At 42.2% G+C, this 22,746-nt stretch overlaps 1 protein-coding gene across 3 annotated transcripts in view; it reads left to right on the top strand.

Moving 5' to 3' along the window:
* ap2b1 (adaptor related protein complex 2 subunit beta 1) overlaps nt 1-22,746 on the top strand; it is a 47,596-nt gene that overhangs the window by 9,362 nt on the left and 15,488 nt on the right. For all 3 annotated transcript variants that reach the window (XM_061963053.2, XM_061963054.2, XM_061963055.2), the window contains exons 5-18: nt 1,794-2,039; nt 4,910-5,100; nt 5,176-5,397; nt 5,469-5,589; nt 10,802-10,897; nt 11,139-11,254; nt 14,116-14,281; nt 14,358-14,456; nt 14,526-14,785; nt 14,998-15,190; nt 17,717-17,758; nt 20,091-20,246; nt 22,468-22,613; nt 22,695-22,746. The exon at nt 22,695-22,746 is cut by the window's right edge and continues 78 nt beyond it. In XM_061963053.2, coding sequence (XP_061819037.1) covers nt 1,794-2,039; nt 4,910-5,100; nt 5,176-5,397; nt 5,469-5,589; nt 10,802-10,897; nt 11,139-11,254; nt 14,116-14,281; nt 14,358-14,456; nt 14,526-14,785; nt 14,998-15,190; nt 17,717-17,758; nt 20,091-20,246; nt 22,468-22,613; nt 22,695-22,746 — 2,106 coding nt within the window. The remainder of the gene's footprint in view (nt 1-1,793; nt 2,040-4,909; nt 5,101-5,175; nt 5,398-5,468; nt 5,590-10,801; nt 10,898-11,138; nt 11,255-14,115; nt 14,282-14,357; nt 14,457-14,525; nt 14,786-14,997; nt 15,191-17,716; nt 17,759-20,090; nt 20,247-22,467; nt 22,614-22,694) is intronic.

Below are 22,746 nucleotides of genomic sequence, written 5' to 3'. Positions count from 1 at the left end.
GATTTACAGGTGTGTAATTTGTTGTGAGTTTATGCACTGTGTTGGTTTTGTTGTTTGAACAAGGTGATGTTCATGCACGGTTTATTTTGTGCACCAGTAAAAAAAACATGGTAACACTTTAGTATGGGGGACAAATTCACCATGCAAATTAGTAACATATTGGCTCTTAACTAGTCATTATTAAGTACTTATTAATGCCTTATTTGGCATGGCCTTATTATAACCCTAACTCTCTAACCCTGGCCCTAACCAAATAACCCTAACCCTAACCAAATTACTCTAAATTAAGTCTTTGTTACTTAGAATATGTTCCCCTAGTGTCCAAAAAACTCTAAATTAAGTCTTTGTTACTTAGAATATGTTCCCCTAGTGTCCAAATAACTCTAAATTAAGTCTTTGTTACTTAGAATATGTTCCCCTAGTGTCCAAAAAACTCTAAATTAAGTCTTTGTTACTTAGAATATGTTCCCCTAGTGTCAAAAAAACTCTAAATTAAGTCTTTGTTACTTAGAATATGTTCCCCTAGTGTCCAAATAACTCTAAATTAAGTCTTTGTTACTTAGAATATGTTCCCCATACTAAAGTGTTACCAAAAACATATAACTTTGTCTTGAATTTGAAATTTTATTTTATTTTTTTCCACTAAAGAAGGGTTCGGTGAATGCGCATATGAAACTGGTGGGGTTCGGTACCTCCAACAAGGTTAAGAACCACTGATATAGATCAATACAGTCTGCAGGGATACAGTCCGTAAGCACGCATGATTGTATTTCTTTATGACAAAAATAAATAAATACCAAGCCCCCCCACGGTCCGTGGGACAAATTTTCAAGCATTGACTGGTCCGCAGCTACAAAAAGGTTGGGGACCACTGCTTTCCAGCATATTACTGTAAATTGAAAAAAACTACTACTGTTTTTTGTGTTAAAATTCTGTTGACTGAGCTGCCAGTTTTTGACTGTAAAATCTACGGTTGTAGTTTTTAACGGTGTATTACTGTAAATGGAAAGACAAGACATTTGTTTTTACGGTAGAAAAACTGGCAGCTTAGTTGCCAGAATTAAAAAATAACTTTTACTGTTTTTCCATGAACAATATAATGTTGTAAAAACCAATATACATTTAACAGTAAAATTCTGGCAACTGAGCTGCCAGCTTTTTCCGTAAAAACCGCCCCAAAAAACCGTGTTCCTGTTTTTCTATTTCCTGTAAAATGTTGTAAAAAGTTAAGAAAACACTATATTTTAAAGTAAAATTTTGTAAATTTAAAGTTGACCGTCTACTTAAAACAATTTATGTAATTAATAATGAAATCCAGAGGCAAATTCATACATTATTCACTATTACATTTCTGATGGCAGCCATAACTGCCATGTGGCCCTCAAAGAAAACCAGTTTGACATCCCTCCTATAAGACCTTTCTTTCAAGTTAACAGTTACTAAACAACACTTTCAAATAATAAATTAGGCTTATTCATTGATTATTTTCATTGATCAGTGCTTCTCACCAGTGGTTTGGCAAATGACAAGCTGTGACCCAGACTGTGTATTAAAACAAGCTTTTATTTAGTAAAAAAAAAAAACAGTAGTGACGGCATGCATTCGTAGACGTCACGTGCAAAACGCACCCAACTTACCATAAGGTAACGTGCAGTGGCAGTGCCTAAGATGGCGAAAGCTGGATTCGTACAGGAACCTTCAAGTTTCTGAGCCACGGCGCCCTTATGCAAACCGTGAGACGAGGTACCGCTGTATTCCCCAAATAAACCAAGATATTTGTGATTCTTGTCCAGGACTGCGAGGACCCGAACCCCCTTATTCGGGCCCTGGCCGTCCGCACTATGGGCTGCATCCGAGTGGACAAGATCACGGAGTACCTGTGTGAGCCACTGAGGAAGTGTCTGAAGGACGAGGACCCGTACGTGAGGAAGACCGCGGCCGTGTGCGTGGCCAAGCTTCACGACATCAACGCCCAGATGGTGGAGGACCAGGGCTTCTTGGACTCGCTGAGGGATCTCATCGCCGACTCCAACCCCATGGTCGGTATCCAGGCCTTAGAGCAGGCCTGGGCAACTATTTTGACTCGGGGGGGGGGGGCAAATCTTGAGAAAATAAGGTGTCTAGGGGCTGGTATATCTGATTTTTAGGAACACTAATACAAAACCTCACAATACTGTCTGAATGCTAAAAACGTTATGACAGACCGCCTTAAAAAACGGAATGGAATTTTTTTTTTTTTTACTGAATGACATACTCAGAATGTACATGAAAATAAAGAATGTGGGATTTACAATATTAACTATGACCGATAAAACACTGAATATTGACAACATATAAACGTCACACCCCTCCATCCACATATTTTATAATCAAGCAAAACGCAACAAAAATGCAATAAACACAGCAAAATATGAATGCGAAGGGTAAAAAAAAAAACCCCACCTACAATCTGATATGTCACTAAGCTTTACACTGCGATGAGATGGCGACTTGTCCAGGGTGTACAACCGCCTTCCGCCCGATTGTAGCTGAGATAGGCTCCAGCGCCCCCCGCGACCCCGAAGGGAATAAGCGGTAGAAAATGGATGGATGGACTAAGCTTTACAACTTTGTTGTAAAAATCTCCCCTTCTGCGTCTGTCTCTGGCCGATTTGGAAACACTGTGTGGAAACGCTCCCCACCCACACTGCTTGGTGCCTCGTCTGAGCTGCTGTCACTTAGATTACCATAGTAACTAAATAGATTACCAGAGTAACTACCATATTTTTCGGAGTATAAGTCGCTCCGGAGTATAAGTCGCACCGGCCGAAAAGGCATAATAAAGAAGGAAAAAAACATATATAAGTCGCACCGGAGTATAAGTCGCATTTTTTGGGGAAATGTATTTGATAAAAGCCAACACCAAGAATAGACATTTGAAAGGCAATTTAAAATAAATAAAGAATAGTGGTTGGGGTGGTCGTTCCTCTCTTTAAGAAGGGGAACCGGAGGGTGTGTTCTAACTATCGTGGGATCACACTCCTCAGCCTTCCCGGTAAGGTCTATTCAGGTGTACTGGAGAGGAGGCTACGCCGGATAGTCGAACCTCGGATTCAGGAGGAACAGTGTGGTTTTCGTCCTGGTCGTAGAACTGTGGACCAGCTCTATTCTCTCGGCAGGGTCCTTGAGGGTGCATGGGAGTTTGCCCAACCAGTCTACATGTGTTTTGTGGACTTGGAGAAGGCATTCGACCGTCTCCTTCGGGAAGTCCTGTGGGGAGTGCTCAGGGAGTATGGGGTATCGGACTGTCTGATTGTGGCAGTCCGCTCCCTGTATGCTCAGTGCCAGAACTTGGTCCGCATTGCCGGTAGTAAGTCGGACACGTTTCCAGTGAGGGTTGGACTCCGCCAAGGCTGCCCTTTGTCACCGATTCTGTTCATAACTTTTATGGACAGAATTTCTAGGCGCAGTCAAGGCGTTGAGGGGATCTGGTTTGGTGGCTGCAGGATTAGGTCTCTGCTTTTTGCAGATGATGTGGTCCTGATGGCTTCATCTGGCCAGGATCTTCAGCTCTCGCTGGATCGGTTCGCAGCCGAGTGTGAAGCGACTGGGATGAGAATCAGCACCTCAAAGTCCGAGTCCATGGTTCTCGCCCGGAAAAGGGTGGAGTGCCATCTCCGGGTTGGGGAGGAGATCTTGCCCCAAGTGGAGGAGTTCAAGTACCTCGGAGTCTTGTTCACGAGTGAGGGAAGAGTGGATCGTGAGATCGACAGGCGGATCGGTGCGGCATCTTCAGTAATGCGGACGCTGTATCGATCCGTTGTGGTGAAGAAGGAGCTGAGCCGGAAGGCAAAGCTCTCAATTTACTGGTCGATCTACGTTCCCATCCTCACCTATGGTCATGAGCTTTGGGTTATGACCGAAAGGACAAGATCACGGGTACAAGCGGCCGAAATGAGTTTCCTCCGCCGGGTGGCGGGGCTCTCCCTTAGAGATAGGGTGAGAAGCTCTGTCATCCGGGGAGAGCTCAAAGTAAAGCCGCTGCTCCTCCACATCGAGAGGAGCCAGATGAGGTGGTTCGGGCATCTAGTCAGGATGCCACCCAAGCGCCTCCCTAGGGAGGTGTTTAGGGCACGTCCGACCGGTAGGAGGTCACGAGGAAGACCCAGGACACGTTGGGAAGACTATGTCTCCCGGCTGGCCTGGGAACGCCTCGGGATCCCCCGGGAGGAGCTGGACGAAGTGGCTGGGGAGAGGGAAGTCTGGGCTTCCCTGCTTAGGCTGCTGCCCCCGCGACCCGACCTCGGATAAGCGGAAGAAGATGGATGGATGGATGGAACAACAGGCTGAATAAGTGTACGTTATATGAGGCATAAATAACCAACTGAGAAGGTGCCTGGTATGTTAACGTAACATATTATGGTAAGAGTCATTCAAATAACTATAACATATAGAACATGCTATACGTTTACCAAACAATCTGTCACTCCTAAGCGCTAAATCCCATGAAATCTTATACGTCTAGTCTCTTACGTGAATGAGATAAATAATATTATTTGATATTTTACGGTAATATGTTAATAATTTCACACATAAGTCGCTCCTGAGTATAAGTCGCACCCCCGGCCAAACTATGGAAAAAACTGCGACTTATAGTCCAAAAAATACAGTAGTATATCATGCAAAAGCGCAGATTGAAATACTTTGTTTAGTTCAAGACTTATGGTCATTTGAAAACATCACTTTACATTATAATGGCAGCTACAGTTTTGAACTTAAAGAGCTAAAAAAATGATTTGGGGATGTCCGGCGGGCCAGATTGAAAAGCTCAACGGGCCGCATGCGGCCCCCGGGCCTTAATTTGCCCTGGTCTGCTTTGGAGGAAAGAAAGGGTGTTGTTGTTTACTGAAATAAAATCCTTCTCCCTCAGGTCGTCGCCAACGCCGTGGCCGCCCTGTCGGAGATCAGCGAGTCTCACCCCAACAGCAACCTGCTGGACCTCAACCCCCAGAACATCAACAAGCTGCTGACGGCCCTTAACGAGTGCACGGAGTGGGGTCAGATCTTCATCCTGGACTGCCTGTCTAACTACAACCCCAAAGATGAGCGTGAGGCTCAGAGGTACGAGCCAGACCCCATAAGCATTTTTCCACCTTGACATTTGAATTGATGTTCATTTTTTTCCTTCTTTTGAAGCATTTGCGAGCGCGTCACTCCCCGGCTCTCCCACGCCAACTCTGCCGTGGTTCTGTCGGCGGTCAAGGTGCTGATGAAGTTCCTGGAGCTTCTGCCCAAAGACTCTGACTACTACAACACCTTGCTGAAGAAGCTATCCCCGCCCCTCGTCACCTTGCTCTCCGGAGAGCCCGAGGTCCAGTACGTGGCGCTGAGGAACATCAACCTCATAGTGCAGAAAAGGTGTCGTATGTCAGACTGTAGCGTGCACTGTTGCGTTTGGTCGCTGGCTTTCATCTTCCGTTTATGTGCAGGCCTGAGATCCTGAAGCAGGAAATCAAAGTGTTCTTCGTCAAGTACAACGACCCCATTTACGTGAAACTGGAGAAACTGGACATCATGATCCGCTTGGCCTCTCAGGCTAACATTGCCCAGGTATGAAAGGCTTTGTCATTAAAGAATACTTGCCAACCTTGAGACCTCTGAATTCGGGAGATGGGGGCGTGGTTGCGGGTGCAGGGTTAGGGGGGCGGGGTTGAGGTGCAGGCAGCATACCCCTTCCCCTTCGAGCTTTTCTGGATGAAATGAAATTATTTTTTCCAATCTCCTTCTTGTTGTGTGTGCAGTTGTGCACTGAGCTCCAAAAGTCGTAGATGTTATTGTAGCGTCCCGGAAGAGTTAGTGCTGCAAGGGATTCTGGGTATTTGTTCTGTTGTGTTTATGTTGTGTTACGGTATGGATGTTCTCCCGAAATGTTTTTGTCATTCTTGTTTGGTGTGGGTTCACAGTGTGGCGCATATAAGTAACAGTGTTAAAGTTGTTTATACGGCCACCCTCATGTATGGCTGTTGACCAAGTATGCCTTGCGTTATCATTAAACCAGTTAAAAGATCATACAACGTGTCAGCATTGCTTGACATCTTCCAGTAAAGATCATTGTTAAACCCGTCCAACGCTACATTATTATGTGACTGTGCCGGCACGCTGTTTATATGGAGGAAAAGCGGACGCCTGGACAGTATGCGGCTGTTAAGGGGTGAAGGTTTCAGGTGAGAGAGTACGCTAAAGGCAGTGTCTTTAAGGCACGCCCCCAATATTGTTGTCCGGGTGGAAATCGGGAGAAATTCGGGAATGTGAGTGTGAATGTTGTCTGTCTATCTGTGTTGGCCCTGCGATGAGGTGGCGACTTGTCCAGGGTGTACCCCGCCTTCCGCGCCCGATTGTAGCTGAGATAGGCTCCAGCGCCCCCCGCGACCCCAAAAGGGAATAAGCGGTAGGAAATGGATGGATGGGTTGCCCCTGGAGGTTTTTGGGAGGGGCACTGAAATTCGGGAGTCTCCCGGGAAAATCAGGAGGGTTGGCATTAAAGTAGGGCTACACCAAACGATTATTTCATAAATCAATTAATCTATCGATTTTATCGATTAAGCGCTTGATTTACTGTATTTTTCGGACCATAGGGGGCACCGGAATTAAAAGGTGCAATGCCAATGAGCGGGTCTATTCAGGTCTTTTTCATACAAAAGGGGTAATATTACATTATTATTATATTATATTATGATTTTTTTCTAAATTTAAAATACTTCCTTGTGGTCTACATAACATGTAATGGTGGTTCTTTGGTCAAAATGTTGCATAGATGATGTTTTACAGATCATCTTCAAGCCGCTTTCTGACAGTCGCTTTAGGATGCGCCGTTTTGTGGGCGGTCTTATTTACGTGGCTCACCTTCGGCAGCGTCTTCTCCCCGTCATCTTTGTTGTAGCGGTGTAGCGTGCAAGGATGGGAGTGGAAGAAGTATCAATCAATCAATCAATGTTTATTTATATAGCCCTAAATCAGAAGTGTCTCAAAGGGCTGCACAAGCCACAACGACATCCTCGGTACAAAGCCCACATAAGGGCAAGGAAAAACTCACCCCAGTGGGACGTCGATGTGAATGACTATGAGAAACCTTGGAGAGGACCGCATATGTGGGTAACCCCCCCCCCCCCTCTAGGGGAGACCGAAAGCAATGGATGTCGAGTGGGTCTGACATAATATTGTGAGAGTCCAGTCCATAGTGGATCCAACATAATAGTAAGAGTCCAGTCCATAGTGGGGCCAGCAGGACACCATCCCGAGCGGAGACGGGATGGTGTCAAAAGATGGAGCTAACTGTTTTAATGACATTCAGACTTTACTGAAAGAAATATTGGAGCAGCATCTCTTCATCCGTGGCTCAATAATGCAACATCGCCGGAAAACAACGTGAAAAAACGTCCGACTGGAACCCTCTAATACAGGCTTGGGCAATTATTTTACTCGGGGGGCCAGATTTACATTAAAAAAAGTGTGTCTGGGGGCCGGTATATCCATTTTTAGGAACACTAAAACAAAACCTCACAATAATTATTGAAAGCTAAAAACGTTATGACAGACCGCCTTAAAAAATAGAATGGAATTTGAATTTTTTTTACTGAATGAGACACTCAGAATGTGCATGAAAATATAGAATGTGTGATTTACAATATTAACTATGAATGATAAAACACTGAATATTGACAACATATTTTACAATCAACCGAAACGCAACCAAAATGCAACAAACATAGTGAAAAAAAACCCACCTACCATCTGAAATATCTCATAGTGACCATAGTAAGTAATTAGATGACCACAGTAAGTAATTAGATGACCATAGTAACTAATTAGATGACCATAGTAACTAGTATATGATGCAGATTCCAAGACTTAGTATAGTTGAAGACTTCCGGTCATTAGAAAACATCACTGCACATCATAATGGCAGCTACACTTTACATCTTAAACATCTAAAACAATTATTTGGGAATGTCCGGCGGGCCAGATTGAAAAGCTCAACGGGCCTTAATTTGCCCAGATCTGCTCTAATAACTAAAGTTCTGTGGGTGAATTATGTAAACGCACCACAGTTTTTAGCGCTTTGATAGCTAGTCTACTGACAGATATAAGTAAGAATTTTACGCTACTTTATATTAGAAATGGCAGCAGCGGAAGATGAATGTCCCATAACAGGAAGATATAGAAAAAGAAGAAGTTTATCAACCTCGGTATCGGCATGGACTACAATGGCGAACCCGCGCACATTTTCAGTACTTATGCAGATCCCAAATACACATCAGCAGGTTTCAGAAGGTAAGAACAGTTGGTTTTGCATAATATTGCGAAACAAAACGCTCAATGTGTGGAGCTCAGCGAACGACAAGGATCTGGCGAGAGTCAGGTTAAGAGAATCGCCCTCGATGCCTTTTTAAGTGCAAAAGACATTTCTAATTTGCAGTTTACAGAGCACTTCAGAAGGCTCATTCAACCATGTTGACATCCCAAACTTCTAGTAGACATGTTTTATCCCCCCATTCATTCGCTCCCCATCCGTTCCACCGTTACCAGATCTGGAATTTGCATGCACGTTGCGTTAATCGTTTTTTTCCAATATTATATTTTCATGATTGTGAGAAGCCAAAATCAAAATCAAAATTTTATCACATGTATTAACTGTACGTTTTATGTAATTATAGGGAGAGCTATTGACTATATGATCTGAAAAAGGAACCATAAAATCATCTTAATTTTTGGAAAGTGAACTAGTGTTGCATAGATGATGTTTTACAGACCATTTTCAAGTAGCTCTCTGAGCGTCTCTTCAGGATGTGCCGTTTTAGTGTCTTCTCGTCATCTTTGTTGTAGCGGTGTATGGTGCAAGGATGGGAGTGGGAGAAGTGTCAAAAGATGGAACTACGGTAACTGTTTTAATGACATTCAGACTTTACTGAAATAAATATTGGAGCAGCATCTCTTCATCCGTGGCTCAATAATGCAACATCAACGCCGGAAATGTGTCCCGTAAAAAAACGTCCGACTAAAACCCTCTAATAACTAAAGTTCCGTGGGTGAATTATGTAAACCCACTACAGTTTTTAGCGCTTTGATAGTTAGTCTATTGACAGATATAAGTAAGAACTTTACGCTACTTTATATTAGAAATAGCAACAGTCAATCAATCAATCAATGTTTATTTATATAGCCCTAAATCACAAGTGTCTCAAAGGGCTGCACAAGCCACAACGACATCCTCGGTACAAAGCCCACATAAGGGCAAGGAAAAACTCACCCCAGTGGGACGTCGATGTGAATGACTATGAGAAACCTTGGAGAGGACCGCATATGTGGGTAACCCCCCCCCCCTCTAGGGGAGACCGAAAGCAATGGATGTCGAGTGGGTCTGACATAATATTGTGAGAGTCCAGTCCATAGTGGATCCAACATAATAGTAAGAGTCCAGTCCATAGTGGGGCCAGCAGGACACCATCCCGAGCGGAGACAGGTCAGCAGCGCAGAGATGTTCCCAGCCAATGCACAGGCGAGCGGTCCACCCCGGGTCCCGACTCTGGACAGCCAGCACTTCATCCATGGCCACCGGACCTGTGCCCCCCCCCCTCCTCCACAAGGAACAGGGGAGCAGAGGAGAAAAGAAAAGAAACGGCAGATCAACTGGTCTAACAGGGGGTCTATTTAAAGGCTAGAGTATACAAATGAGTTTTAAGATGGGACTTAAATGCTTCTACTGAGGTAGCATCTCTAATTGTTACCAGGAGGGCATTCCATAGTACTGGAGCCCGAATAGAAAACGCTCTATAGCCCGCAGACTTTTTTTGGGCTCTGGGAATCACTAATAAGCCGGAGTTCTTTGAACGCAGATTTCTTGCCGGGACATATGGTACAATGCAATCGACAAGATAGGATGGAGCTAGACCGTGTAGTATTTTATACGTAAGTAGTAAAACCTTAAAGTCACATCTTAAGTGCACAGGAAGCCAGTGCAGGTGAGCCAGTATAGGCGTAATATGATCAAACTTTCTTGTTCTTGTCAAAAGTCTAGCAGCCGCATTTTGTACCAACTGTAATCTTTTAATGCTAGACATAGGGAGACCCGAAAATAATACGTTACAGTAGTCGAGACGAGACGTAACGAACGCATGAATAATGATCTCAGCGTCGCTAGTGGATAAAATAGAACGAATTTTAGCGATATTACGGAGATGAAAGAAGGCCGTTTTAGTAACACTCTTAATGTGTGACTCAAAGGAGAGAGTTGGGTCGAAAATAATACCCAGATTCTTTACTGATTCGCCTTGTGTAATTGTTTGGTTGTCAAATGTTAAGGTGGTATTTTTAAATAAATGTCGGTGTTTAGCAGGACCGATAATCAGCATTTCCGTTTTCTTGGCGTTGAGTTGCAAGAAGTTAGCGGACATCCATTGTTTAATTTCATTAACAGCTGAAGATGAATGTCGCATAACAAGAAGATAGAGAAAAAGAAGAAGCTTATCGACCACGGTGTCGGCACGGACTACAATGGTGGACCTGTGCAAATTTTCAGTTCTTATGCAGATCTCAAATACACATCAGCAGGTACCAGGAGGTAAGAAAAGTTGGTTTTGCATAATATTGCGAAACAAAACGCCAGATCTGAAAAAGGAACCATAAAATCATCTTACTTTTTGGAAAGTGAACTAGTAGTGGCACTGATACCAATACATTTTACAAAAAAATATTTAAGATCAGTAAATGATTTCAGTGGACTAAACTGAATCCATGTGTAAGAGTCAATTTGATGTATTTACAGGTGCTGGCTGAGTTAAAGGAATACGCCACAGAGGTGGATGTTGACTTTGTGCGCAAGGCTGTACGCGCCATTGGCCGCTGTGCTATCAAAGTTGAGGTAAGACATGCTCATCAGTAAGATTTTCACCTGGTCTATTTTTTGACTTGTACATATTCAGTAGAGTGTACCAACCCCTGGGTCACTTCCCCTTTAAACCTCAGCTTTACAGATGCCACCTCTGCGACATTTGTTGGTGTTGGCTACATAGTGGAATCCTCAATTGTTTCCATGCAAATCTTCTATAAAAGCCATGCGGAACACAGTAGTGATGATGTCCTCCTGTCCTCAACCTTTCCAGCAATCGGCAGAGCGCTGTGTCAGCACCTTGCTGGACCTCATCCAGACCAAAGTCAACTACGTGGTTCAGGAGGCCATTGTGGTCATCAGGGACATCTTCCGCAAGTACCCCAACAAGTATGTCATCAAGTCACCTTCACAATGATCATGAGTTATATTTATATAGCACTTTTTCTTTTGACTTTAAGCACGTTACAATGAGAACCCGTTATACTTACATTACCGTATTTTCTGGACCATAGGGCGCACCGGATTATAAGGCGCCCTGCCGATGAATGGGTTATTTTTTAATCTTTTTTTCATATATAAGGCGCACCGGATTATAGGGCGCATTAAAGGAGTCATATTATTAATTTTTTTTTTTTCTTCTAAATGTAAATCACTTCATTGTGGTCTACATAACATGTGATGGTGGTTCTTTGGTCAAAATGTTGCATAGATTATGTTCTACAGATCATCTTCATGTCGCTTTCTGACAGTCGCTTCAGGATGCGCCGTTTTGTGTTTTCTTATTTACGTGGCTCACCTTCGGCAGCGTCTTCTCCCCGTCATCTTTGTCGTAGCGGTGTAGCGTGCAAGGACGGGAGTGGAAGAAGTGTCAAAAGATGGAGCTAACTGTTTTAATGACATTCAGACTTTACTTAAATCAATAACGGAGCAGCATCTCCTCATCCGTGGCTTACTAGTGCAATAACGCCGGAAATGTGTTCGACCGGAACTCTCTAATAACTAAAGTTCCTTAGGTAAATTATGTAAACCCAGTACACTGGTAGTTTTTAGTGCTTCCATAGCGAGATATAAGTTAGAACTTTACGCTACTTTATATTAGAAATGGCAACAGTGGAGGGTGAATGTCCCATAACAAGAAGATAGAGAAAAAGAAGAAGCTTATCGACTACGGCATCGGCACGGACTACAGTGGCGAACCTGCGCAAATTTTCAGGGCTTATGCAGATCTCAAATACACATCAGCAGGTATCAGAAAGTAAGAAAAGTTGGTTTTGCATAATTTTGTGAAACAAAACGCCAGATAATATGTCTGCTAATGGGTGCCATTTTGCGGTCCTTATACACACACCATAGTAATACTTGTATCTCTGACTACGGTTGCCGTAATGGGCCGACAATCCATCAAGCGGTGCGGCTTCAAAGTCTTACTAATACATTTTGACAGATTTTTGAGTGCCGTGTGTAATGTTCTTTATTTTCAATGGAACATTTAAAGTTTTGGTGTTGTCTACTGGCGTCATATTGCAGCCTACACGTATCTCTTATGTGTGACTACCATCTACTGGTCACACGTATAATTTCACCATGTACCAAAAAAAAATTGCTTCGAGGTCGGTAAGCTCAACCAGAATTATTCCGTACATTAGGCGCACCGGGTTATAAGACGCACTGTTGATTTTTGAGAAAATGAAAAGATTTTAATTGCGCTTTATAGTCCGAAAAATACGGTATACTATACTCACACCATGATGGTGGTAAGCTACATTAAATAACAATGAACCTATTGACGGTAGTAAGCTACATTGAATCATAATAATGAACTCATTGATGGTGGCAAGCTACATTAAATAACAATAATGCACTTTTTGATGGTGGTGCACAACATTTAATAATAATTATAATATTAAAAATAACGCGATGAGGTGGCGACTTGTCCGCCCGAGTGCAGCTGGGATAGGCTCCAGCTAACCCCCCTGACCCCAAAAGGGACAAGCGGTAGAAAATGGATGGATGGAAGGATGAACTCATTTATGGTTGTAAGATGAATTTAATAATAATAATGAACTTCTTGATGGTGGTAAGCTAGTTACATTTACTACTACTAATAATAATAAATAACTCATTTATGGTGGTAAGACGTATTTAATAATAACAATATTAATAATGAACACAGTAATGTTGGTAAGCCACTCTACCATCCAAGCCACATTGATGTTGATGAGCTACATTTAATAATAATTAGAGATGTCCAATAATGGCTTTTTTGCCGATACCCGATATTCCGATATTGTCCAACTCTTAATTACCGATTCCGATATCAACCGATACCGATATATACAGTCGTGGAATTAACACATTAGTATGCCTAATTTTGTTGTGATGCCCCGCTGGATGCATTAAACAATGTGACAAGGTTTTCCAAAATAAATCAACTCAAGTTATGGAAAAAAAAATGCCAACATGGCACTGCCATATTTATTATTGAAGTCACAAAGTGCATTATGTTTTTTTACATGCCTCAAAACAGCAGCTTGGAATTTGGGACATGCTCTCTCTGAGAGAGCATGAGGAGGGGGCGGGGGGGGTTTTGGGTATTTGTTCTGTTGTGTTTATGTTGTGTTACGGTGCGGATGTTCTCCCGAAATGTGTTTGTCATTCTTGTTTGGTGTGGGTTCACAGTGTGGCGCATATTTGTAACAGTGTTAAAGTTGTTTATATGGCCACCCTCAGTGTGACCTGTATGGCTGTTGACCAATTATGCTTTGCATTCACTTGTGTGTGTGTGAAAAGCCGTAGATATTATGTGACTGGGTCGGCACGTAAAGGCAGTGCCTTTAAGGTTTATTGGCGCTCTGTACTTCTCCCTACGCCCGTGTACACAGCGGCGTTTTAAAAAGTCGTACATTTTACTTTTTGAAACCGATACCGATAGTTTTGATACCGATAATTTCCGATATTACATTTTAAAGCATTTATCGGCCGATAATATCGGCAGTCCGATATAATCGGACATCCCTAATAATAATTATAATAATAATATAATAACAAAGAAAACCCTGATGGTGCTGAGTTACATTTAATAATATATAATGATAATGAACACATTGATGGTGGTAAGCCGCTCTACCATCCAAGCCACTTTCCCCAAGCCACTGGCATCTCATACAAGAGCTCTTGGCTAATTGGACTGTGCATGTGTACATAATGAAAGGTCTGTTGAGAGTACTGAGCGGATGGTTCCTTCTCAGGTACGAGAGCATCATCGCCACACTCTGTGAGAATTTGGATTCTCTGGATGAGCCAGACGCTCGCGCCGCCATGATCTGGATCGTCGGCGAGTACGCGGAGAGGATTGACAACGCCGATGAGCTCCTGGAGAGCTTCCTGGAGGGCTTCCATGATGAAAGCACGCAGGTAGATTTCGTCTACGTCTTGTCACGATGCCATACTGCTCGCTGTCCGGTTAAACGATGTGTGCTTTACCTTCCAGGTGCAGCTCACTCTGCTGACCGCCATCGTCAAGCTCTTCCTGAAGAAGCCATCTGAGACGCAGGAGCTGGTGCAGCAGGTCCTCAGCTTGGCCACTCAGGTGAGCCCTTTTTTTCTTACACACAGCTTCTCCTACCTCTGAATGTTGACCTGGCTTCCTCTTCTCCAGGACTCGGACAACCCGGACCTGCGCGACCGAGGCTACATCTACTGGCGCCTGCTCTCCACCGACCCGGTCACCGCCAAGGAGGTGGTGCTGTCCGAGAAGCCGCTCATCTCCGAGGAGACGGATCTGATCGAGCCCACTCTGCTGGATGAGCTGATCTGCCATATCGGCTCCCTGGCCTCGGTCTATCACAAGCCGCCCAGCGCCTTTGTGGAGGGCAGCCACGGAATCCACCGGAAACACCTCCCGGTCCAGCACAGCAGGTCTGACTCAACATGCAATTATACTCACTGACCATTTTTCCCTATCGCAATATATAACGAAATGATTTATTTTTTCTAATTTCGTGCGTCCCTACAAAAAGAACCTGAACTATTACCTGAAAAAATGACATTGCTTGAAGTAACATAAGAACACAACCTTTTACAGCTTTTGTATTGGCTAATATGAGACTATTGTGCCTAACACTTTACAGCATCGACACAGGCGAGAGTCCAGTGAGCGGCGGGCCAGCGGCCGCCATGGACCAACCACACGTCATCCCCAGCCAGGGCGACCTGCTGGGTGACCTTCTCAACCTGGACCTGGGCCCTCCTGTCAACGTGCCCCAGGTGTCCTCCATGCAGATGGGCGCAGTGGACCTCCTGGGAGGGGGCCTGGACAGCTTGGTGAGCACTTTGAATGTCGGGCGCCCAAACTATGGGCCGCTGGCGTCTTCAATGTGAGACGTCAAGAGTTGAAAGCACAGCCTTTGTCGTATTTTCCGGACTATAAGACGCACTTAAAATCCTTTTTTTCCCCTTTCAAAACTCGACAGCGCGCCTTATAACCCGGTGCGCTAAGGAATAAGTTTGGTTGAGCTTACCTACCTTGAAGCTATTTTATTTGGTACATGGTGTAATGATAAGCGTGACCAATAGATGGCAGTCAAACATAAGATATTAGTGTAGGCTGCACTATGATGGCAATATGACTCAAGTAAACAACACCCATACTTGCCAACCCTCCCGAATTTTCCGGGAGACTCCCGAAATTCAGCGCCTCTCCCGAAAACCTCCCGGGACAAATATTCTCCCGAAAATCTCCCGTTTTTCAGCCGGAGCTGGAGGCCACGCCCCCTCCAGCTCCATGCGGACCTGAGTGAGGACAGCCTTTTTTCACGACGGGAGGACAACAGGGTGACAAGAACTAAATCATCCAGACTAGATAGAAATTGTATTATTATGTTTATGTTACCTAAAAATAAATATATTAATTAATAAAAAAAAAAAAACGAAATACATTTTTACTATATTGTGCTAAAAACATCAAAATTAATTGTATTTTTATTTGTATTTTTTCTGACTCCTTATTACATCCAGCCATAGAATTATTCAAATAAACATATTTGAAATAATTAATTTTAAATTATCATAATTCATTTAAAATGACCATATTTAATTATTAAAATAATTGCTTGTTTATCAACAACTTTAGCATTTTATTCATTACATTTTGAAGCTCTCAGAAGCCAAGTTATGTTATATTCCTTAATATTTATTTATGCAAGTTTGAAGTATCAATTATCTAAACACAGTTTTGTTTGCATATTTTCAGGATGTAGCTATATATATATATATATATATATATATATATATATATATATATATATATATATGAAATACTTGACTTGGTGAATTCTAGCTGTCAATATACTCCTCCCCTCTTAACCACGCCCTGCCCCACCCCCGACCACGCCCCCACCCCCCACCTCCCGAAATCGGAGGTCTCAAGGTTGGCAAGTATGACAACACCAACATTTTATATGTTCCATTGAAAATATAGAACATTACACACGGCGCTCAAAAATCTATTAAAATGTTTTAATAAAGTTAAAGTACCAATGATTGTCACACAAACACTAGGTGTGGCAAAATTATTCTCTGCATTTGACCCATCACTCTTGATCACCCCCTGGGAGGTGAGGGGAGCAGTGGCCAGCAGCGGTGGCCGTGTCCGGGAATTATTTTTGGTGATTGATAGCTTACCAATATGACTTTGGTAAGCTATCAAGTCACACCGCTTGATGTGCTTCAACATACGAGTATTATTATGGTGTGTGTGTATAAGGTAAGACATATTATCTGGCGTTTTGTTTCACAGTAGTATGCAAAATCAACTTTTCTTACCTTCTGGTACCTGCTGATCTGTATTTGGGATCTGCATAAATCCTGAAAAATTGCGCGCGTTCGCCTTTGTAGTCCGTGCTGTTATGTGACATTCATCCTCCGCTGTTGCCATTTCTAATATAAAGTAGAGTAAAGTTCTTACATATATCTGTCAGTAAACTCGCCATGAAAGCGCTAAAACATACCGGTGTAGTGAGTTTACATTATTCACCCAAGGGACTTTAGTTAAAGAGTTAAAGAGTTCCGGACGGACGGTTTTTCACAGATGAGGAGATGCTGCTCCGTTATTGATTTAAGTAAAGTCTGAATGTCATTAAAACAGTTAGCTCCATCTTTTGACACTTCTTCCACTCCCGTCCTTGCACGGATGACGAGAGTAGACGCTGCCGAAGGTGAGCCACGTAAATAAGACCGCCCACAAAACGGCGCATTCTGAAGCGACTGTCAGAAAGCAGCTTGAAGATGATGTGTAAAACATCATCTGTGCAACATTTTGACCAAAGAACCACCATTACATGTTATGTAGACCACAAGGAAGTGTTTTACATTTAGAAAAAATAAAATAAAATAATATGACTCCTTTAATGTGCCCTAAAATCCGGTGCGCCTTATATATGTAAAAAGATCAAAAATAGACAGTGCGCCTTATAATCTGGTGCGCCCTATGGTCCGGAAAATACGCTACTTATATGACCTAATCCATACAACCTTCCCTAGTCATGGCGCATAAAATGCAACCAACACAAAAGGTAAACACACATGGTCAAACAACACAACCTGCTCACTCAACTTTGCGGATATTATAACAAATGTCCAAGCATAAACAATTCTAAATCACGCCCATTTAAATATATTACAATGCAATAAAAGCATGTTCCCTGAAGTCACACACGTCACACATCATTTCTATTGTTGTTTTATTGCAAAAGTGAGAGCGGTCGCTAAGAAAAGTTTCTCTTGTCTTTGTTTTGTGTGTGTGATGTTTGGATCCTCTGTCCTGGGGGGCCCTGTTCCTTTTCTTTCTAGCTGGGGGGAGACCTCGGCGGAGGTGTTGGTGGAAGTCCAGCTGTAAGTCAAGCCCGTCTCTCTTTGCCTGCCTGCTACCATCAAGTTGACAAGCGCTGCCGTTCTTGCACGCTTTCAACTAGAAGCTCGCTTTGTCGCACTTTGCATGTTTTGGCCCCATCTGACCTCTGGTGTCTGCTTATCTTAGCCAGTGAACGTTGGCCATGCACATTTTATGTTACAGTCAATGTTAGCCATGCACATTTTATGTTACAGTCAATGTTAGTCATGCACATTTTATGTTAGCGAGTCAATGTTAGTCATGCACATTTTATGTTAGCCAGTCAATGTTAGTCATGCACATTTTATGTTAGCCAGTCAATGTTAGTCATGCACATTTTATGTTAGCGAGTCAATGTTAGTCATGCACATTTTATGTTAGCGAGTCAATGTTAGTCATGCACATTTTATGTTAGCGAGTCAATGTTAGTCATGCACATTTTATGTTAGCCAGTCAATGTTAGTCATGCACATTTTGTGTTAGCCAGTCAATGTTAGTCATGCACATTTTATATTAGCCAGTCAATGTTAGTCATGCACATTTTATGTTAGCGAGTCAATGTTAGTCATGCACATTTAATGTTAGCCAGTCAATGTTAGTCATACACATTTTATGTTAGCGAGTCAATGTTAGTCATGCACATTTTATGTTAGCCAGTCAATGTTAGTCATGCACATTTTATGTTAGCCAGTCAATGTTAGTCATGCACATTTTATATTAGCCAGTCAATGTTAGTCATGCACATTTTATATTAGCCAGTCAATGTTAGTCATACACATTTTATGTTAGCGAGTCAATGTTAGTCATGCACATTTTATGTTAGCCAGTCAATGTTAGTCATGCACATTTTGTGTTAGCCAGTCAATGTTAGTCATGCACATTTTATATTAGCCAGTCAATGTTAGTCATGCACATTTTATGTTAGCCAGTCAATGTTAGTCATGCACATTTTATGTTACAGTCAATGTTAGTCATGCACATTTTATGTTACAGTCAATGTTAGTCATGCACATTTTATGTTAGCCAGTCAATGTTAGTCATGCACATTTTATGTTACAGTCAATGTTAGTCATGCACATTTTATATTAGCCAGTCAATGTTAGTCATGCACATTTTATGTTACAGTCAATGTTAGTCATGCACATTTTATATTAGCCAGTCAATGTTAGTCATGCACATTTTATATTAGCCAGTCAATGTTAGTCATGCACATTTTATGTTACAGTCAATGTTAGTCATGCACATTTTATATTAGCCAGTCAATGTTAGTCATGCACATTTTATATTAGCCAGTCAATGTTAGTCATGCACATTTTATATTAGCCAGTCAATGTTAGTCATGCACATTTTATGTTACAGTCAATGTTAGTCATGCACATTTTATGTTAGCCAGTCAATGTTAGTCATGCACATTTTATGTTAGCCAGTCAATGTTAGCCATGCACATTTTATGTTATTGATTGATTGATTGAGACTTTTATTAGTAGATTGCACAATACAGTACATATGCCGTACAATTGACCACTAAATGGTAACACCCGAATACGTTTTTCAACTTGTTTAAGTCGGGTCCATGTTAATTAATTCATGGTAATTTTATGTTAACCAATGAAGGTTAGCCATGCACATTTTATGTTAGCGAGTCAATGTTAGTCATGCACATTTTATGTTAGCGAGTCAATGTTAGTCATGCACATTTTATGTTAGCCAGTCAATGTTAGTCATGCACATTTTATGTTAGCCAGTCAATGTTAGTCATGCACATTCTATGTTAGCCAGTCAATGTTAGTCATGCACATTTTATGTTAGCCAGTCAATGTTAGTCATGCACATTTTATGTTAGCCAGTCAATGTTAGTCATGCACATTTTATGCTAGCAAGTCAATGTTAGTCATGCACATTTTATGTTATTCATTGGTTGATTGAGACTTTTATTAGTAGATTGCACAATACAGTACATATGCCGTACAATTGACCACTAAATGGTAACACCCGAATACGTTTTTCAACTTGTTTAAGTCGGGTCCACGTTAATCAATTCATGGTAATTTTATGTTAACCAGTCAAGGTTAGCCATGCACATTTTATGCTAGTTAGTCACTGTTATGACATCACTAAGCATTCAAAGGTCTGATCTGGGCGAAAACATGAAAAGTCAGACCGCCTTCCTCGACTTTGTTCACCTCTTCACATTAGCTTTTCTTCTACAGTGGAGAACATTTGCATGGTCTTCTTGTGTGATTCTTCTCAGCTTCATAGCTCCTTCTTCTCACTCTGTATTGCTATGGAGGTTGCCTTTATGACCCTGTACTCTCGCCGTGACGTTCCCCTCAGGTGGGCCAGAACTTCATCCCCTCGTCCGTTCCTAGCACGTTTGCTCCGTCGCCCACTCCGGCACCGCCGGCTGTCAGCAGCAGCGGCCTCAACGACTTGTTTGAGCTCTCCACGGGCATGGCCATCGCATCTGGAGGCTACGTGGCACCCAAAGCTGTGAGAACATTTAGTAATCTTCTGTATGTTGTTACCTTAGCAGTTAGACTATGAGACCTATGTTTATCCCAGTTTTTAATGTTTAAATGGTTACTGACATACTTTAGATTAAAACTAATGATAAAAAAGAAAAACAATATATATTAAAAATATTCATAAATATAATATATATATATATATATATATATATATATATATATATATATATATACACACTGTATATATATATATATATATATATATACTTATGTATATGATATACCGTATTTTCCGCACTATAAGGCGCACCTAAAAACCTCCAATTTTCTCAAAAGCTGACAGTGCGCCTTATATATGGACCAATATTGAGCCACAACAGGTCTCGCAACTGCGGGATGCATAACGTAGCCCCAGCCTCTACTGTAGCGTCTATTCTATGCGCCTTATAATGCGGTGCGCCTTATATATGAACAAAGTTTTAAAATAGGCCATTCATTGAAGGTGCGCCTTATAGTGCGGAAAATACGGTAATAAAATACAACAATTAGAAAAAATAACAAAGCAGTGCAAAATTGTAATTCACATTTTACAGAATTGTTCTGGCCTATTCTGATGTTGTGTGGCCCACAACATAATTTAAATTGGCCTGCCACTTCGTTTAATGTGGCCAGCAACATCGTTTAAGGTGAACTGCCACGTCGTTTAAGGTAGCCCGCAACATAATATAATGTAGCCAGCAACATCGTTTAATGTGGCCAGCAACATAATTAAAAATGGCCTGCCACATCGTTTAAGGTGGCCCGCAAAATAATTTAAAATGGCCTGCCACATCGTTTAATGTGGCCAGCAACATCGAAAAAGGTGAACTGCCACGTCGTTTAAGGTAGCCCGCAACATAATTTAAAATGGCCTGCCACATTGTTTAATGTGGCCAGAAACATCGTATAAGGTGGCCCACCACATCGTTTTAGGTGGCCCACCACATCGTTTTAAATGGCCAGCCACATCGTTTAATTTGGCCCGCAACATAATTTTAAATAGCCTGCCACATCATTTAAGGGGGCCCGCTACATCGTTTAAGGTAGCCCGCCACATTGTTTAAAGTGGCCAGCAACATCATTTAAGGTTGCCCGCAATATAATTTAAAATGAACCGCCACATAGTTTAATGGTGGCATCATTTAAGGTAGCCCGCCACATTGTTCATGGTGGCCAGCCACATCATTTAATGTGGCCCGCAACATAATTTAAAACGGCCTGCCACATCATTTTATGTGGCCAGGAACATTGTTTAACGTGGCCTGCCACTTCGTTTAAGGTAGCCCGCCACATCGTTTAAAGGGGCCCGCTACATCGTTTAAAGTGGCCTGCCACATCATTTTTTGTGGCCAGGAACATTGTTTCATTGTTTAAGGTAGCCCGCCACATCGTTTAATGTGGCCAGCAACATCATTTAAGGTTGCCCGCAACATAATTTAAAATGAACCACCACATTGTTTAATATGGCCTGCCACATCGTTTAAGGTAGCCGCCACATTGTTTAATGTGGCCAGAATTATCGTTTAAGGGGGCCCGCTACATCGTTTAATGTGGCCAGCAACATCGTTTAATGTGGCCCACCATATCGTTTCAGGAAGCCCGCAACATAATTTAATGTGGCCAGCAACATCGTTTAAGGTAGCCCGCAACATAATTTAGAATGACCTGCCACATCGTTTAACGTGGCCCACAACATAATTTAAATTGGCCAACAACATCATTTAAAGTGGCCTGCCACATTGTTTAAAGTGGCCTGCCACATCATTTTACGTGGTCAGCCAAATTTTTTTATTGTGGCCACAACAATTATCTGGCCTGTAAGAAAAAAAGAAAAAAAAAAAAGAAAAAAAAAAAGCACTTTCTGGCTAAATGTATTCATTCTTTCAATTTTGACGTGCAAATGTACTCCATACACTTGAATAATATCTGATCATGCAACAAGATGTTCCAAGCATTTGTTTTGGTTATCAAAATGTAATACTTAAATATCTGCTTGTCAACTTGATTTATGATTTCAAAGCAAGTAATACATTAATCTGTAAGTAAAAAATATAATAAACGAAAACAGTTTCCGTTGCAAATTGTAATGAATCTATTATATGTTTATAATCATATATATTCACTGTTACAAGCAGGCCCTATGGGAATGTGCCCCCTTAATTAAAAGGAGTTTGGCACCCCTGTAATGTACACCTTTCCCCTAGGTGTGGTTGCCCGCGGTGAAAGCCAAGGGACTGGAGATCTCTGGAACGTTCTCTCGCCGCCAGGGCCACATGTACATGGACATGACTTTCACCAACAAGGCCCTGCAGCACATGACCGACTTTGCCGTCCAGTTCAACAAAAACAGGTGTGCTCCGAAGCCGCGCGCGCGTTCCTAACCAAGCGGGCGCCGTTTGCTGAGCGTTGCAAATTTGTGCTTTTCCCGCAGCTTCGGCATGATCCCCACAAGCCCGCTGCCCGTTCACACTCCGCTGATGCCC

This window comes from Nerophis lumbriciformis, linkage group LG09, assembly GCF_033978685.3.
Source record: "Nerophis lumbriciformis linkage group LG09, RoL_Nlum_v2.1, whole genome shotgun sequence".
NCBI classification, from domain to species: domain Eukaryota; kingdom Metazoa; phylum Chordata; class Actinopteri; order Syngnathiformes; family Syngnathidae; genus Nerophis; species Nerophis lumbriciformis.
The sequence above is the reverse complement of the archived record's forward strand: the minus strand, read 5'-3'. Positions and strand labels throughout refer to the sequence as shown.